Source organism: Gopherus evgoodei, chromosome 9 (genome assembly GCF_007399415.2).
Source record: "Gopherus evgoodei ecotype Sinaloan lineage chromosome 9, rGopEvg1_v1.p, whole genome shotgun sequence".
NCBI lineage: Eukaryota > Metazoa > Chordata > Testudines > Testudinidae > Gopherus > Gopherus evgoodei.
This window is the reverse complement of record NC_044330.1, coordinates 78,058,663-78,078,371: the sequence shown is the minus strand read 5'-3', so window position 1 is coordinate 78,078,371 and position 19,709 is coordinate 78,058,663. Positions and strand designations below refer to the sequence as shown.

At 41.0% G+C, this 19,709-nt stretch overlaps 1 protein-coding gene across 2 annotated transcripts in view; it reads left to right on the top strand.

Annotated features, from left to right (window-relative positions):
* The first annotated feature begins 803 nt into the window (after window positions 1–803).
* Window positions 804–19,709, top strand: part of KLHL4 (kelch like family member 4) — a 91,990-nt gene continuing 73,084 nt past the window's right edge. Inside the window, exons 1-2 of one of the 2 annotated variants that reach the window (XM_030576322.1) lie at window positions 804–886; window positions 1,484–1,929. In XM_030576322.1, coding sequence (XP_030432182.1) covers window positions 1,514–1,929 — 416 coding nt within the window. In that variant the 5' untranslated portion in view covers window positions 804–886; window positions 1,484–1,513. Of the gene's footprint in view, window positions 887–1,483; window positions 1,930–5,899; window positions 5,997–19,709 lie in introns of those variants that run through there. The other variant, XM_030576323.1, reaches the window with a different exon arrangement.

The window sequence follows — 19,709 nt, the reverse complement described above, 5'->3', positions numbered from 1 at the left end:
TTGGCATGGGAGTAGGAATGAAACCTTATGACCCAACATAAATAAAGTCTGATGGTTCTTCAGTCCTATCCCTCATTCATTTTGCTTTGTCCTCACCCCACACTGCTTGGATTTGAACTATCCCTGACTCTAACAGCCAGGACGGGAAAGGGAAAGTGGATTTCAGAATCTGAATGTTGTTGGACAGTGGAATTTTGGAGATCAAGAAAAGAAAAATGTTAGGAAAATGGAGAACAATATAGGTAAGTTGGAGGAGAGAGAGCAAAAAAAATTGGGGATGGGGGGAGTGCTGCATTAAGTTTGGATCAGTACCCACACCTCTCAGGGCTTATCCAAACTGAACTGCAGTCTTTTGAGGTTTTGGCTATCACTAGCAGTTATTTAAAATAGTACTTAAAGAATGGTACACAGACAACTACACATGATATGTTGCCAAATAAGACAAACTGAGTGTCTTTTTCTAATGCTATCAATTTTTGTGTGTCACAAAGTTATGTACATTACTATCTAATATTTATAATACACTTCACACAATTCTGAACATTTAATACTTGTCTAATAATGAATCTCTAAAATATAATTAATTTTGTTCAAAACATGTTTTGATGCACACTATCAAAAGAATGGTTTAAAAAAATCCCACCCTTTGACAGAGTCTGTACAAGGGCAAGAGGGTGTTTACACAGGCATTTAGCCAGGAAGCACTGTGTTTTTCACAGATATGGTCATTTAGGGAGGGTTTCACCTCCAATTTTTATAACCTCTTCCTTTTCTCATATCCACACTTAGTCAGACTGATACACCAGAAATGCTCTCCCTAGTTAAGAAAATATTTCCTACACTACTGCACAATGTTTTTTAAATAAGAAAGTTCACTTTCTTTTAGGTAAGCACTTCAACTCTTAAAGCTATTTTTAGATATTTCACAGAGTTAAGTGAGGTCTACTGCAATAAATGTAGTAAACCTGTTAAGGAAAATGTGAGCTGCAGGATACTTTCACAGTGAATCATTAGCAAATTCCATGTAAGTAATTCACCATTCCTTATTTTGTAGTGAAATGCAGTATTGTTTATTAGCAGGCTTCATGCAAATCCTCATGGGAAACAAGGTCTTACCACTTTATTTGTATGTGCTTCTCTGCATCTTAAGTTGCTGCCCAAGATCCCTCAGGATCATGTGAGGCTAGGTTATATCTGAGAGCTCTGTGCTGTAGTGCTGTATGTAAGCTTAACAGCTGGGTAGTGTTATGGTAGCTGCTTTCCTGTGCTAAGCTGATTTACTTGTTTAAGGTCTGACCTCATCATCCTGTCAGTATGGATTCCCACCTATACAGTTAACAGCAGCTTAGCATCGGCTTGAAGTGCTAGCAGTATATTAGTCAGAAAAAAAGAGGGCTACTGGTATTTGTTCCTTTGTTGTCTTTTCTTAAGAAGAGGTGCTGAAACACAAGAGATAACAAAGAATCCATTTCCTTTCTAAAAGAATAGGCTTTTGTTCTTTTTTCCTGCAAAAATGTCAGTTTCTGGAAAGAAAGAGTTTGATGTGAAACAGATCCTGAGGCTACGCTGGAGGTGGTTCAGTCACCCCTCTCAAGGTTCCACAGGCACTGGAGGCTGCCTTCAGGAAGGATATGAGCATAGAGGGACACCGGTTCAGAATAGGTTGAAGAGCCACTCTCGGGACAGAAATGGGCTAAAGAAAAACAGTCCTGTTCACCACAATATACTGGCACCAGTGCCAGGTCCAACCCCTGTGCACCACCGATCTGTTCAAACCTGGCATCAACAAAACCTCATAGAACAGCTGCGAGCAAATGAGGATATTCCCAAAGCAAGCACAGAGGAAAATTGTGTTAAAGAAGATTCAAGTAAAAATATACAGGAGTTGCAGATGATCACAGACGAAAATACAGATGAATCCACTGAGAGGTAGGAGTTTTAGATGTCTGCTCTATGAAAGCTATACTCCAATCCAAATTATTCCTAAATAATGTCTTTGTTTTTAACTAGAGTTGCCTACTACATTCCTTGAACTTGCACTGAAAATACAGACATGACTGATAAAGAATATTTATAAACAAAAAAGTGTTCAGAATGAACCTGAGCCTTGCCATGCATTTTTTATATATTTTATGCTTTGCATTTTTCATTTTTGAGATCTAGTTCCTAATAAATAAGATCTGTCACTGTTTCCTTTGTTACTGCATATAGCAGCTCCAAAAAGCATGTTACTTCGTTGCCCTAATTTGTTATGCATAAAAACAATGAAACATGATCCATCACAAAACACAGTCCCCATTCTGATTTTATCAATAACTGCAACTTTGAGAAATGTAAAACGTTGGAGACGCACCCATTATGTTGTTGCCACCAGTCTGTTAGCATCTTCACTGCCCCTTTTTACTACCTTCTTGATAAACGTAATTAATCTTGAACCGTGTGGAAAGGAAACCACTTGGCATTGCTTTGAAAAGGTTCATTTCAAATCATATTACCTTCACAGCTAATTTGCTACAGTGAGAGACTAAATACTCTCTGCAAGCTCAGGTAATGAAATACTACTTACAGCTATGAGATCTTAATGCAGGAAGCACAGGGTATGAGTTATTTTAAAATGCTAATATTGAGGGCTAAGATATTTATACAAGTCATTTGATTGAGAGTGACATGTAATATGCTTATTTTATTTTTGCTGATTTTTTCTAAGCAGATACCAACATTATTTACAATACCACATAAAATTAGATCCAATCAAGTGTATATTTTAACATGGTAATTTATTTGTTGTATTTTGTGGATTTGCTATCCTCTACCAGGAAAACTGAGGATCTTTACACTAACAAAAATGCAAGACTAATTTACTTAGAGACAGTTTCTGGCAGTAAGACAGTTGACAGTTTGTGTATTTTTAGCAGTTATTTGTTCAAATTGTGAAATATAGGACATCTGTGATTCTTTAAACATGTCTGTACGAAAGAAGATGCATTCTGAAATTTCTTAGCCTGAAACTTCATTTCATATAGCATCCTAGCAGGCAGTGTGTAGTATACAAATTAATCACAAAACAAAATCAAATAGGGAGCAGTGTATATAAACAAGTCACTGAAGTTCTCAAACATAATCAGATCAGATAAAATTAGGTGTATGCAGGTTAACTTGGTCAATCATTTCTAAGGAGGTATTGAAGAGCTAAAATATAAAGTCAGAACATGTCTTGTTGAGATACTAGATATTTGAACTGTTATGTAAAAAAAAGTCAAAGTTTCCTAAAAATTAAGTCTAAGTTTGCTGAGAAAGTACGTGAATGAAAACAGTGCCAACAAGAAATGTATTGAATCAGAGAAGTGTCCACTGACTTTTGTGAAACTACTGACCATCAAATTTTTTTAGAAACTATACATTTTGACATTCTGTCCCTATGAAGTGAACCCCCCCCACAAATGATCAAATTCAATTAGAGAAGTTATTAAGGATCTGTCTCTCAAAACAATTTATCATATTTACCCTTTTGTATATAAACATTCTATCATAATGTGACAAAATTCGGTGACCTAACATTTCAGCCAATGAGTCATTTTAAGAATCTATAGAAGTACTTACAATCTACTTCTTTCTCAACCCCCCCCTCCATATATAAATATACAGCATACGTTAGTATGTGCACACAGCGAAAACAAATCTCTCTTGACTCTTCTCCTTTTATAGTCTCTTGGAAAAGTTTTATACTGAGATTATCAATTTTTTACAAATATAAGCCTCTTATGAAATAATGCAGCTATTCAAGCTAGTGTTTTTTCCACAGAAATATTAAGAAAATATTAGTCTGCTTTGTTTCATATTTTAAAAAAAGCCAGTTAAATTGAAAATATAAAATCTAACTTCAAGGGGGGAGGAATACCTTAAAAGAAGTTTAAATACATACAAGCAATCTTCCTTTAGCTCCCATATCTCAATTTCCATCATCAACCTCCACTCCCTCCACGTTACTTCCATGCCATACAACACCATATACAAACCGCACACACTAATTCACATTGTCATTGCAAGAGTAGACATTAAATACTAGGTGCATTACAGTTCATAACAAAGACAAAGCCTTTACTATGTCACCAATAGAGGTTATTGCTGTCATAAATTGACACATACATTTTCTGCTCTTTATGCTCTAGTTGTTCAGTTACCTATGAAAGGAGTCATCTTACACCACACAGGGCCTGATTTTTCCCCAGAGATGTTAGGAAGCCATGAGTCACTGGGAACTGACAATGCTCAGGACTTCTGAAATATCAGTCCCACTCAGTCTTCTCGATCTGCTTAATACATCTTACTACATGGTTAAAGCTGTGGCAGATTACCACAGCCATACACTCCAAGTTTCACATCCATGCCTGAATCCATACAAAAGGTGTTATCAACCATATCTCTTGTTCTAGGAGTGTAATGCCTCCACAGAAGTGTCTTGCTGCCATACTCTTTAAGTATGCAGTCACGTAGCCATGGAATCCCTATATTATAGTAGATAGCAATCAGGAGATATGCACAATCCCAGTATTCAAAACACAAAGTGTAAGTACCATGATTTCTCTAACCATCCCTCTGCTCCTCTCTAGATTCCAGCTACAAATAGGGGTTTTGACTCTAAAGAAGAGGGGAGGAATTCTAAGGGTCGCTTTGACTGTACCAGAGACAGTAAGAACTCTATGATAAATGGGAAAGGACAGGAAACCAGGTCAAGACCTTTACCATAAACAGACTTTTGAAACCACTTCTATTTGACAGTGTAACTCTTCCTAGTAGATAGGTTTTGAGACTTTAATATGATTGCCTTGGTCTCAGAAAAACAAAGACATCTTGTTTTAGAAAGCCAGCAGCCATGTCATCAGAGGAAAGTACCTGAAATCCAGATGCATCTCTATGTTCTCCTGGAACAAGAGTTCCTGATTCAGGAGAAAACTCAATGGATCATTTCTGGAGAGAGCAAAAAAGCTCCAAGAGACTATTCTGCCATGCCCATATTGGAGAACCAGCTGAGTGGCTCAATTCCAACAAATTTATTTAGAGCCTGAACTACTCAGCTCTCCCAAGACCATGATTAGTAAAAGACCCAAGATGTGGTCTCCAGCCTAGACTGGCAACATTTGTGTCTGTCATTATCAGAGGAACAAGCTCAGAGAACCATTCCCTTCAAGATATCTTCTTGGCAGTATCCTAGTAGAGGGTCTTTGATCTGCTAACGGAGAAACACTATAATATCCAAGCTATCAACACTTTGTTTGCATACTGATTTCAATTATACTTGTAAGAGTTGCATCTGCAAATCTGTAGAATGCACAATAAAGGTGCAGTCAGCCATTAAGCCTAGCAATGACAGATAAAAAAATATCACTGGCCTTCTATTGTGTCCACTGTCTGGATGAGATCTTGGAACCTGTCCTGGGTGGAATTTAGGGTGGCTCTTATATTAGTTAAAACCTGAGTTGGTGCCAAGGTAGATCTTGTATTTACTCAGAGAAATCTTTGAAGAGGAATCAAGTCCGTGACATGCATGAACTTCTCCAGTGCAATATTGGGGATTGTGGCCAATCATATAGTTATACCTGGAAGATGGTATGATGCAGATAAACTGCAAACACCACCAAGCACTTGCAGCTTGATAGAAAGTCCATGGAAGCCTTTCCAGGGACTTCAGTGGGCTGTAAATTAAGGCCCTGGTGAATACTACTGCTATCTCAGAGGTGTTGGCAGACTGTAATGAACCAAAAGTATTCTTCTGGTAACTACTGCCTAAACTGCTGAAACCATTTCTTATGGAATTTAGGTGAAAATTTCCTGCAAAAAACAAATTGACCCAAACCTGAAGGTCTGGCTAGGGTGTCTGAAGCTTTCATCTTTTCCTAAGGACTCATCTGTCTTCCAGCTGTAAAGGTCTGTGCCTACAGAAGACAGTACAAAACTTCAGCCTTGGGCCTCTGAAAGACCACAATTCCTTGAAGCAGGTAAGTCCTGAGAGAGAGATGGCAGCGATGCCAGAGATATCAAAGGAAGTCCTGAGGGAACATTTGGACACATACAGAATTTCTTTTCCATTCCCTCTTTCTGGAATGTACTGGGCTCAAGAGAGAGCTTTGTGTCATGTAGATAAATATACTTCCAAACCTATATATAGATATATCTACAACAGCTGATAATTGGCTTTTCTCAACCTCAGGAACCCTAATTTATTGAATAAGCAAACTCTTTCAAAGTACATGGAGGCACCTGTCTTCAAGCAGACAAATACAATAAAATGCTTGGTATTTTTAGGCCAAGCTGTTTTGAGACACTATAAGCCAAAAATACTATAAGCCAAAAAGCTGAGCAGATAATACTTGATTTTTAAAAAGGTTAGTATCTCTAAAATACATGGTGAAATATTCCTTACACTTTAAAAATAAAGATCTATTCTGGCATCAGATCCTATGTGGACAGTCTTATTTCAATTTGGCAAAATTAGGGGGAAGGGCACTAACAGATTTTAACAGAAATTTAGTTCTAATGTCAGATATGGATAGAGATAAAATGCAGAAGTGAAAGTCTGATAAATGGAGGCTACTTACATTATAGAAGTCATGCTTTTGAGGAGAAAAATATACATACATATATAACAGTACACCAGAGGGGTGACTAGAGAAGGGAAAATGCAAAGGCTGCTTAGGTTACACACTAATTGGAATAGACTATTTAAGGGTGATCCCTGTAGAAAACCAAAAAATTGCCTAAACAAATAAATTCCAGATAATATTTTGTAGGCAACTTCCCACATCAAATCAATATATTACCTGGATATTAAATATCTGTTAGCTATATTTTTTATGAACACATTAATCTGGAATTGATGTCTGATAGATGTGACTATGTATCTGGATCTGTGGAAGCATACAGTATCTACAAAAGCAGAGATGTATTATTCCAGGAAATACACCACCACATGTGTATTGTTTAACACTGTGTTCATCCAGGTTATTGTACAGTATGTGGGAATTAGAATTAACTGTGGTATGCAAGATACCACAGCTATTGCCATTTTTAAGCAGAGAGGAAACTGTAGTGTCTATAATATTACTATGTGTTACGTAAGGGTAAATGTGAACACTGTCCAGGTAAGGGGCTTTTGAAAAATCTCAGCCTTGGAAATTTAGATGTACAACTCTCATTAATTTCAGTAGGAATTTTCCCTCTAAATTGTAAGGTGGTTTTGAAAGTCTTAGTACTGGTGTATAGTATGTTGAAGTATATATTCAGTAGGAGTCTTTTCTCCATTGAGGCAATGTATTTTCTGTAGTTTTCATTTACAATTTTCAGTTATGTCTGGTAATTCATTTGAAAAGATTTTGAAGCTTCAGAGATTCCACTTGAGGAAATGTTGAGAGGATAATCTGAAGTATCTTATAAGAAACGTGTGGTAGATTTCTTATTTAAGACTGAAAACTCATTTAAATGTCAGCTATGTATGCAATCCACACAGAGAAACTTTATTACAAATCCTGTTCCTCGCTGTCTCTGATAGACATCTATCTATACCTTAGGGCAGTAGACCCTTCATATATTATCTCTCTCATAGCTACTCAAGATGGGGTGAACCCCATCACAGGATGGAAAGGGAAAGTTAATTATAGCACAGGTATAATGGATGTACCTAATAATATGCATATCATATATGCATAGGACTCATTAGGCGATAACTTCATGGACACCTTGGCTGTGTTATGTGTGAAGGAGGCTATCTCAGACCACTTGAGAACAGAACCTTTCCCAAAGGACAATGCCTATTGGCTTGATGACATGGTGGTTGCGTCCTGATAGGAACTCATTGAATAAAGTATCTGAGTGAATAATTTTAGAACACTTTCAATGAGCCTTGCCTGCTGGATCCCAAAGTTGGGTCCAAAGGTTTTGGCCTTGCTCCACCAGAGAGGTTATAGAGATGAAAGAGGCCTATCTAGACACTGAGGTCATTGAACAGCTCAAGAGATGGGCAAAGCTAAGGGTCGAGAGAGGTGGGATGAAGGGGAACTCCAAGCCCCAGAGGGCAAAGGCAACACATGAGGAGAAAAATTTCTAGACAGTTCTAAGTCCAAGGGACAAGAGGAGCTAGCAACACCTCAGCAGTTCCCATAAACCCATTACGGACCATCAGGCAGCAATCAAGAACACCCTGTGGTCTGTTTTTGCAATAGCCAACATGGCAACATAAAAAGAAACTGCCCCCATATGGAATGCGGTTACCTGGCATGCTATTATAGCCTTGTTTGTGGTCTGGGAGGTTCCCATAATAGGGTTGAACCCTACCATATGCCATTAGATTAGGGAACCGGTAATAAAATCCTCTAGACTAATGGAACACGACTCTGGCTGATAGTTAATCAAGGGCAACAATAATAAAGGTGGACAGACACTTGCTGGTACACATTTCCTGTATGCATGGAGAGATTCACATGTACCTGATTGTGGAGGTGGACAGTGAAGTATGAGGTCAGCAGGGCCAGCTGAGGGTTGGGGTGGTAAGGAACCTCTCCTGGTCTGAGATTGTTGGCCAAAACTAGTGGTGTTTCATGACCCTCATACAATATAAGATATCACTGAGCTGATAGATGACAAGATAACGCTGGCCCAGGAACTGAGGCTTAAGGCTGTTTAATCTTGCTGAATAAGCTGGAAGTAATCAGACACACCAGACAGGCTTGGCAGATGCTGAAAGAATCAAAGATGAGGTTTTAACTTGTCTCCAAAGCCTGGAGGTGCAATTAAAGCATCTTTAAAGCCTGGCCATGCAATCACAAGAGGTGAACTGAGAGGTGGAGGAAATGAAGGGCTCCTGGCAGAAGGTTATGATGGAAGAAGAGAAATAGGAACAGGAACTGATCCAAACCAAGATGGAGCTGGACCATATATCCATCAACTGTTCAAAGAGGGGCTGAATATGTTGTGGGTAGCAAAAGAATTTGGACCCTTCAACCCAGGAACAAGCACCCGTGAACTTGAAAAAGAAGGAAATTGGGTAGACCTCTGGGAAAAGGATGCCCTCAGTGAGAAGACAAAGTATGCTGCACTGGCCACAGAAACAGATTTTCAACTTGGAGAGATAACAGAAAAGGATGAGGGGAAAGCTCAGGGTACACAGATTGTTGACTGCTGATCAGGCCATACAAAAAGGTCACACAAGACAAAGAACAGCTGGAGGAATACTATCAAAAGAGTCTGCAGAAAAAAAAACCTATGGGTTATGTGGGTGCATGAACTAAAAGAAGAACTAGAACAGGAATTTGGATAGCACAGTAATTCCCAAAGAGTACCCCTAATAGGTACTGTTTAAAGGAGGAGGTAACGTGTGAGGAGATAAAAACAATCACAGGCTGGAAAGAGGTTAATAATTATGAAATGGATGCAATAGATTACTTAATTAGTTATATCTCAACCACAGGGTGTGGGACTGGAAGGTACTGAGTGATAACTTAGTGGACGTGGAGGCCCCAGAAAAGGCAGGAAAATTCTCTCTGATCAGAGAAGCCACAGGAAGCAGACAAGATCCTACGAATGGCTGAAGTGCCAGAGGGTGTTGAAGGCTGGAAGTTCTAAGAAGCTTCATATCAGAGCTGGAGAGAGGCAATAGAACCCCAGGAAAGGGGTTAAGCACCAGACCCAGAAGAGAGGTTGATTCTCTTCAGGACTTTAGACTGTACTGGGACATCTGTTGCCCCAGAAGTGAGTTAGTTTAGCAACTTCTCAGCTAGAGAGCTGAGTGGTGCACAAAGAAAGATGACTTGGAGGGGGCACCAGAGAAAAAATCCCTGCAAAATCACACCCTGACACAAGGGGGTATATCGGAGGTGAGTATGACAGACAAACACTACAGTTCTGTTTCTTTTTTTAATAAATATCTGATATCAGATAAACGCTTCAGCTGACATTTTTCAGGTAGGAACATTATGAAAGAATTATCCATTTGGTTGTTGCAATATCCCAACAGGTTGAGGGAGTGTAGAATATTAAACCATGGAAGAATGAATCACTGAGAGTTCTCTGGTCCTAATTGCCAGTTCCAGGTAATATCATTTTGTCTTAGTTAATGTGGCATTTGCCAGTGGCACAGTCTGTCACATTTATTATTAATAAAGGACCCTTTTGGGGATGCTTTCACACTACACACTCATCAGGACCATCTACGTTTTGCAACAGACATTCAGTGACACATGATGTCATTTTAATTTCTCAGAAGCAAAAGATCAGTTCCTATCAAAAAGGATGAGAGTTGATAATTTCTTTGAAAAGAGACCATACTATTTTTTTTTAAACCGAGCATATTGAGGCCAAAAAATCCCTCTCTTTACTGAGAATACAACTCTGAGTATTCAACTTAAACTTCTAGACTGGTTAATAATGCTTGATAATAAATAAAAAGAAAAATTGATGAGTTAATTGAATATAGCACCCAGGAATTTAGACAGTATTATGTCTGTAAAATGTCATTATTTTAGTTATTTGAGCAGGCTACTCAGTAACTGTCTCAATGCAAAATATGAGAAGACTAAAAATGACAAGGCACTCACTTCCCAACCTTAACTAGAACATGAATGGACCATGATATTTTTATTAGAACAGGTGAACAACAATTGTGTTGAATATGCTCCATCAGGAGACTAGTTCCCTTCCAAGAGTAAAGAGTCAGACTTGTAAGACAATATCCTGATGTTTCAGGCAAAGTTTAGAAACTACTATTGCTAATCTCATCCAGCAGCAACCTTTATTTTTAAATGAAGCCATTAGCAGTTTTATTTTATCCCATGCTTTCACTGAACTTCTAGTGTTGGAAAGGAAACCTTTCAACACTATTCAACATACTCACTAATGTAATAAAGAATGCTCAAAATTTGGCTGGACAAGAAATAGTTTGCCACTGATCTTCATCAAGAGCTGAAAACTGATTTTAAAAGAGTTTACTGGATGTGAGGCAAGTTACATGTTACAGTCATTTAAGACAGAGGAAGAGGTTTGGAAAACAGCATAAATAAAATAGAGGGCTTAATATTCTGAACACAATGCTTTCATTATTTCTAAGTGAAAAAGGAAACTCTAAACTATACCAAAGGTCTAACTATTATATTGGAGAAAAAATTATAGAGCTGTGCAGAAGATGGAAGTCCCTTTTCAAAAAAGATTTTAAGATTTCAAAATGTGGCTTCATTCCAAACAAACCTCTCAAATTTAGAAATTCTCTGTAAAGGAATATTCAGGGGAAAAAATCATTTTTGGGTCAAAACATTTCATTTTCACAAAATCAAAGTCATTTCAGAACAAGACAACAAAATGTTTCATTCTGCAAGCGTGGAAGGGAGCTGCACTGGGAGGTGGGAAATAGGGACTGTGCAGAGCTAGCTTCCCTTCCTGATCTCAGAGCAATGGTAGGGATCGTTGGCATAAAGGGTACCTTATACACAGGGCCCTACCAAATTCATGGTCCATTTTGGTCAATTTCATGGTGATAGGATTTTAAAATTCATAAATTTCATTATTTCAGATATTTAAATCTAAAATGTCACAGTGTTTTAGCTGTAGGGGTCCTGATCCAAAAGGGAGTTGGGGGCAGGGAGTCACAAGATTATTGTAGGGGGGTTGCAGTATTGCCACCCTTACTTCTTCACTGCTGCTGGCAGTGGCACTGCCTGCAAAGTTGGGCAGCCAGAGAGCAGCAACTGAAATAACAGTGGCAATACCATGATTCTTTCTCCGCCCCCAGCAGCCCCCTTTTGGGTCAGGATCCCAGTTTGAGAAACGATGGTCAGGGTAAAAGTACAAAAAAAGACCATATTCCACGGGGGAGACCAGATGTCATGGTCCATGATGCATTTTTCACAGCCGTGAATTTGCTAGGGTCCTACATATACACTCTAGTTACCCTTGCTCTGGTACACATGAATGGCCATGATCTGGCCCTCTCTCTCTCTGTCCCCTCCCCAGAGCTGTGAAAAAGCTCTTAATATTAAGTTCCCTTAACGAGATATTACGTTTTTGCTAAAAATTATGTGCAAATATAAATAAGTAAAGAAAAATGCATGGGTGAAATTTTATAAATTGAGACTAAAAATAAAATTAAAGTAAGTATTATAAGAAGTGTGTGGTCAGAATTATTTCTGGAAAAATATAGCACTGAATGACAAACCTACTCTTTTGGTAAATTTGACGCCACATTTTAAGCTTCCTTTTTTTATCAATTAGTATTTACCTTTTCTTATAAGTTTTCAACACTTGCCTCTGCAAATAGACTGTTCACTTGAGTCTCCAGTGTTGTTTGCTTGTGTCATACATAACAGGGTATGCTTTCAGAGTGATGCACTGTGTTTTAGCCACATTAACTGCCTTCAGTATTTCTCCATGTACAATATACAAAAGGATATTTAAGCAAAGACAAGCATACTCCTCCAATTGGCTAAGCCTCTCAAAAGAATTTTTACAGTGAACAATTTACATGACCCCATGAACATGGCTCACTAATTAACAGATTAGTTTTAATAAGCTGGTATTAGAAATCCTTAATTGGGATTGTGTATATTCCTTTAAGTGAATGTTTTCAGTTGCTCAAGGAAGACGAAAAAGGAAATAAAGGAGGAGACTCCACCAGTCTCTATTTCTGATTGATAATTCCATTGACATTAGGAGCATGATACTCATATCATGAGATGGGTAAACTTCAAAGAAAGACATGTACTACTTGACTGCCAGTGGGTATATAAATGCAACAATTAGTATACATATACAACAACAAGTGTGAAACTCAAATCTGTTCTTGAATTCAGATGTTCTACACCTCAAGGTAATGTGCTGCCACTTCATTAAAATAGACATGCTAACTTGCATCACTATAAAAAAATTGTCAAAATGTGTCTGCAATTACTTAAAAATATCCTCCTCAAAATCAGTAACTCTGTGACCAAAATCTCTAATTCTAAAAAAAGTTATGAGAAGGTAACCTGTGTAATTCTGCACAATACCATTGACCTACAAGTTAACATATCTAATCATTCTTTGCAATCACTGCAGAAAACTGGCTCATCTGGAATATGTGCCTTTTTTTTTTTTTTTTTTGCTAAATCCACTTAAGTGCTATCAAACGAAGGTCTGGAAAACCCAAGAAACTTTGATGAAACAAGTGCATCATGTGAGTCTGAGATGAAAGTACATTTTTAACACATGACCTGTTATTTTCAAGCAGCGTTTTTCCACTTTGCATGAATACTCACACAGACAGAACTCAAGGAAATGTCAGTTTCTTGTGAATTTTTCCTCTCTATACAGTATCTCAGATTATATAAACAGAAAATAATTTTAACATTGGAAAACCACTGTCTAATCCTAGTCTTGCTTGGCAGCAAGAAGCACAGTACCCACTTTCTGACAATATAGCTATTGACCACACTGAGCAGACTACTCTTAATGAGGGCTCTAAGGTTTTGAGAGCAGAATCTGATGAATCTTGAATGGAAGGAAAACGCTTCCTACCTCTCCACTTGAGCAGTCCTCCATAGATCCTGTCCCTTTCCCTTTCCTGTGCTATAGCTTTCAAAGCTGTGCAACACCCAATTAAACTTGCTTGGGAAGAGAGAGAAAAGACTAGGAATGTGGAGTGAACAAAAGAAGAAAAGAAAAAAAATCATTGGGGAGGAGTTAGAGGCTGTTGGGGGTGACGTCTTCCCTAATGTTGCTAGAACCCCAGGTGTTATATTTCACTTCCCCTAGGAAGGAGACAGAGCTGACTGAAAGTATATGAGTTGTGTATCAGCCATTGGGTTGGGAAGGGGTCTTTCTGGAGCATCTCCAAAGTGCACAGAAGAAATACACAAGTCTTGAGTGCTTTGATGCATGGAGGCACAAATCATAGATATGGTTAGGCCCTTAGTGAATCACATCTCGGTGTGGATGTTGTCTAGCAAAATTAATTATATTTTGTTCTAAGGCTCAAATTCTATCTCCTCCACTTCTGTGGTGGTACAGTGCAAGGGTCTGGGAGGCAGGCAGTCTGGCATAGCGGTCACAGCTGGGTTGAGGCCTGCACACCAAGTCAATCACAAGAAGAATCACAAGAGCCAGATCCTGTAAGCAAGAGTCAGAGTCAGGCCAGGGTTGGAGACCGGAGGTAGAACCAGGCTGGAATCAGGAGGCAAGAGTTAGAATCAAGCTAGAATCAGAGACTGAAGGTCAAAGGCACTACCAGGCTAGAATCAGGAGGCAGAAATCAGGGTGAGAGTCAGGCTGGAGTCAGAGAGCAGAGATCAAAGTCTGGCATTACAGCAAGCAAAGTCTGTGTAGTTGCCCAGATAACTTCCTGGGGCAACCCATGGGGTTAAATAGGGCACTCGGCCAATCAGATGGCCACAGGATTACATCACTCTGGGTTTCTTCGACAGTATTCTCCATAGTGCTCCCTGACTTTGCATCTGCATGGCCTCCAGGTGGCAGAGGGTCCCTGAAACAGGGAACTCCTAGGCTATTTCTGTATATGGGAAGGCAATGATTCTAGGAGCTCATGCATAGGGTTTTCATTTCATTTCAAAATTCTTTGAAGGAAGATAAATGGTGTGTCAGTGTGAGGGAGGATCTGCCATTATATGGATCTTCTAGTCTTTTATATTTATATAAAGTGTGGGGTATACGCAGACATTCAGATAAAGTAATGAGCATATTCTAACAAACTATAAGCTAGGGGGCACAATTATGGTAGATTTTTCTGCTGGTTTCTTAAAGATTTGAAAATTCTGTTACTGCAAAAAATGTTCTAAACAGATTGTTTTCCCACTGAAAACAATCGGTGTTTCTACTCTTTTTATACCATGTGAACTAGTGTATTTCTACAGCTATTGGGATTCCATTGAATTTGGAGTCATACTTGTATTTTCTATGTAGATTACATGGATTTTGGCCATCAAGCAAGGTAAGATGTAACAACGAACTTCAATAAACGTCTTTCAGTAAGGTCAGAGTCAGCTATACAGAAAATCATTAAGCTGTCCACCAACATGAACACTTTGGATTCAAGGCTGACATACATGAACATGCCATGCCTTTGAAAAGCAAATACAATTATCTGTCTCTAACTCAGCTCATGTCTCATGGAAATGCTGACAGTCATGTGTTAGAAAAGCTTATATACCATAAATTCTCTTTTGTTACAAGAATACCTTTGTCTCATGTACATAAACAGTCTTGGCCTTATTTACTTGCAAATAATTTTCCAATTAGAAGCCTTTATCACATTTGAAGTGGGATGTACAGATACAGAAAATACACTTTCTTCACAATTATAGGACCAAGTTTATCCCTGATCAATGGAGCTACATTGGGAGTATTTAGCTCATATTGTCTGAATCACTACCAGGTGTTTGAAGATCCCTTGATAGACAACCTGTATCAGATACAGTAGTGAAGGAGTGTGGCCTGGAACATAGACTGGAAGGTCTAACTAAATGTCTTTTCCTTTTTAGTGTTAAATCAGCTTTAGCTCTAGAGATTACAACTGCTTGTTGATTAATATTTGTATAACACTATGCCTTAGTTTATTTAATTGCAAAGTATTTCACATTTTAAATAGGATTCAGTCATTCACACACGTATGTAACTTTGCACATATAGTACCATTACATTCAATGGTATTACTCACGTGTATAAAATTATGTGCTTTCATAAGTTTTTGCAGCATTGGAGCTTAATATTACCTTCCTTTCTGATCTTAGTCCTCAGAGAAAATGAAAAAACACAGAGAAAATATATATTTTTAAAAACAGACTGCATAATTGACAATCAGCCTTGATTAAAAAGACAGGGTTAAAAAATAGCTAAAGTAGTACTAGACACATGCACCAAGGAGTAAGAATACCCATTAGATCCCTATGCAGGCTGACCAATTTAATAATTCTACTAATTGTATAAAACAGTATAGCGTGTACAGACTCGTACACACACACACACACACACTCTTTTCATTGCTGAAGCTTTAAATAGGAGTGAGGAAAATCCCATTTACTAATAATATATGAAAATATGACTATTGCATCCATTCAAAAAAATTTCTTTATGATTCAAGTATATTTTCATGTCCCCTTTTAAAGTTTATCCTGAGCAACAACAGTTGAGTTACCTTTTAAAATGTTTTCAAAGTTACACAAATTAACTGTGTGATGGATGAAGAGCAGCAAGATATTTTCATTTTTTTTAACAATCTAAATATATGTAATTGTGAAATAAATAGAAAATAGCATGGTTGCTAATGCATTTTTTTTATAATGATAAAAGAATGATTTCTTAATTTGAAAGTGCAATAAAAAGAGCATTTTAAAATGAATGGACAAGTAAGGTTATTTTATGTCAGAATCAAATTATTCCAAACTATTTAAGGCTTCGTGATCGACTCAGACCATTAGTAGAAGATGCTTCATGTTTTAAGAACCACATTATTCCAAGTTATACATGCTTTACCTACATGACTACTTGCCCACAAATAAGAACATTCTTGATCAAATTACTATAAGTGAGCCCAAACACAGTACTGGATTAGGTTTGACAACTAGATCCCTTCACAGAGAAAATTAAAATGACTAATGTATTTAGATTGCTACTGTTTCAATTGATTTGGGATAAAAGACGGTTACTCACCTTTGTAACTGTTGTTCTTCGAGATGTGTTGCTCACATCCATTCCAGTTAGGTGTGCGCGCCGCGCGTGCACGTTCGTCGGAAACTTTTTACCCTAGCAACTCCAGTGGGCCGGCAGGTCGCCCCCTGGAGTGGCGCCGCCATGGCGCCCAATATATATCCCTGCCGGCCCGCCCGCTCCTCAGTTCCTTCTTGCCGGCTACTCCGACAGTGGGGAAAGAGGGCGGGTGTGGAATGGATGTGAGCAACACATCTCGAAGAACAACAGTTACAAAGGTGAGTAACCGTCTTTTCTTCTTCGAGTGATTGCTCACATCCATTCCAGTTAGGTGACTCCCAAGCCATACCTAGGCGGTGGGGTCGGAGTGAGAAGTCGCGGCACGGAGCACTGCAGTTCCGAAGGCCGCATCCTCCCTCGACTGCTGAACCAGGGCGTAGTGGGAAGCAAAGGTGTGGACCGATGACCAGGTCGCTGCCCGACAGATTTCCTGGATGGGCACACGGGCGAGGAAAGCCAGCGACGACGCCTGCGCCCTGGTAGAGTGTGCAGTCACACGGCCCGTAGGGACATGGGCCAAGTCATAACAGGTCCTGATACAGGACGTAACCCAAGAGGATACCCTCTGGGAGGAGATAGGAAGCCCTTTCATACGATCTGCTACCGCCACGAAAAGCTGGGGGGATTTTCGGAAGGGTTAGGTCCTCTCTATGTAGAACGCGAGAGCCCTACGGACATCCAGCGAGTGGAGCTGCTGCTCCCTGCCTGAGGAGTGAGGTTTTGGGAAAAAAACCGGAAGGAAAATCTCTTGGTTGACGTGGAAGGCTGAGACCACCTTGGGCAGAAAAGCAGGGTGTGGTCTCAGCTGCACCTTGTCTTTGTGGAAGACCGTATATGGGGGGTCTACCACAAGAGCTCGGAGTTCCGACACCCGTCTAGCTGAGGTGATAGCTACTAGAAAGGCAGTCTTCCAAGAGAGGTAGAGCAGGGAGCAAGTAGCTAACGGCTCAAAGGGGGGCCCCATGAGCCGGGACAACACCAGGTTAAGATCCCAGGTCGGAGCAGGGGGACGGACGTTAGGGAATAAACGTTCCAGCCCTTTAAGGAATCTCGACACCGTCGGGTGAGAAAAAACGGAGCGACCGTCCGCACCCGGGTGAAAGGTGGAGATAGCTGCTAGGTGGACTCACAACGACGATAAGGCCAGACCTTGCCCTTTGAGGGACCAAACATAGTCTAAGATTTTGGTTACCGAAACTTCCATAGGGCGGAGATTTCTCTCTACGCACCAACAGGAGAAGCGTTTCCATTTTGCCGAATATGTGGCTCTTGTGGGCGGTTTCCTGCTGCTCAAGAGCACCTCCCTCACAGGCGTGGAGCAGCGCAGCTCGGAACCAGTCAGCCACGCAGGAGCCACGCCGCTAGGTGCAGCGACTGCAGGTCTGGGTGACAGAGGGTCCCGTGGTCCTGGGTGATCAGGTCCGGATGAAGGGGCAGGGGAACTGGGTCGGCTACGGCCAAGTCCAGCAGCATGGTGTACCAGTGCTGCCTGGGCCATGCCGGGGCCACCATGATCACGAGAGCCCTGTCTCTGCGCACCTTCAGGAGGACCTTGTGGACCAGAGGGAACGGGGGAAACGCATAGTACAGGTGGGTCGACCACTGGATGAGGAAGGCATCCGCTATTGACCCCGGCTCCCTGCCCTGAAAGGAGCAGAACGCTTGGCACTTCCTGTTCCCCTTGGACGTGAAGAGGTCCACCCGGGGATAACCCCACCTCCGGAAAATGGAGAGAGCGACATCCGGGCGAAGGGACCACTCGTGTGACAGGAAGGATCTGCTCAATCGATCCGCCGGTGTGTTCCGTACTCCAGGGAGGAAAGAAGCCCTGAGGTGAATGGAGTGGGCTACGCAAAAGTCCCAGAGTCGTATCGCCTCGAGGCACAGGGAGGAGGACCTGGTGCCGCCCTGCTTGTTGATATAGTACATGGTCGTCGTGTTGTCCGTGAACACGGCGACACAACGACCCTGAAGCTGATGACAGAACGCTTGACAAGCAAGGCGGACCGCTCTCAACTCCCGCATGTTGATGTGTAGCCCCACCTCCTCCTGAGACCACAGGCCCTGTGTCCACAGGGTCCCTAGGTGGGCCCCCCAGCCTGGATCTGAGGCATCCGTTGTCAGGGATACCGAGGGCTGAGAGGGGTGGAAGGGAAGACCCGCACATAATACGGACTGGTCTAGCCACCAGCCGAGAGAATCTAAGACCTTCTGGGGGATTGTGACTAACATGTCTAACGGTTGCCTTGCCGGCCTGTAATGACTGATAAGCCACAGCTGGAGAGGCCTCATGCGGAGCCGAGCGTAGTCGGTCACAAAGGTGCAAGCCGCCATGTGGCCTAACAGGGTTAGACATGTCCTCACTGACGTCAATGGGGCTGACCGCAAACGTTGAACGATCGCCACCATGGTCTGGAACCGTTGCAGAGGCAGCGAGGCCCTGCCCACAGTGGCGTCCAGGACGGCCCCGATAAATTCCACCTTCTGAGTGGGCCTCAGGGTGGACTTGTCTGTGTTTATCAAGAGGCCCAGACTTGCAAACATGCCGGTGATCACGCGGACATGGCTGTTGACTTGTTGTTCCGACGTGCCCCGAATCAACCAGTCGTCCAGATAAGGGAACACGTGGACACGGTTACGCCGAAGATGCGCCACGACAACTGCCATGCATTTTGTAAACACCCTCGGGGCCGTGGACAGGCCAAATGGGAGGACTGCAAATTGATAATGAAGAGTCCCCACAACGAAGCGGAGGAAGCGTCTGTGGCGCGGCCAAATGGCAATGTGGAAATACGCGTCCTGCATGTCGAGGGCGGCGTACCAGTCTCCCGGATCCAGGGATGGAATAATGGTCCCCAGGGATACCATGCGGAACTTCAACTTCACGAGGTATTTGTTGAGCTCTCGCAGGTCGAGGATAGGCCTGAGGCCCCCCTTGGCCTTGGGGATCAGAAAGTAGCGGGAATAAAACC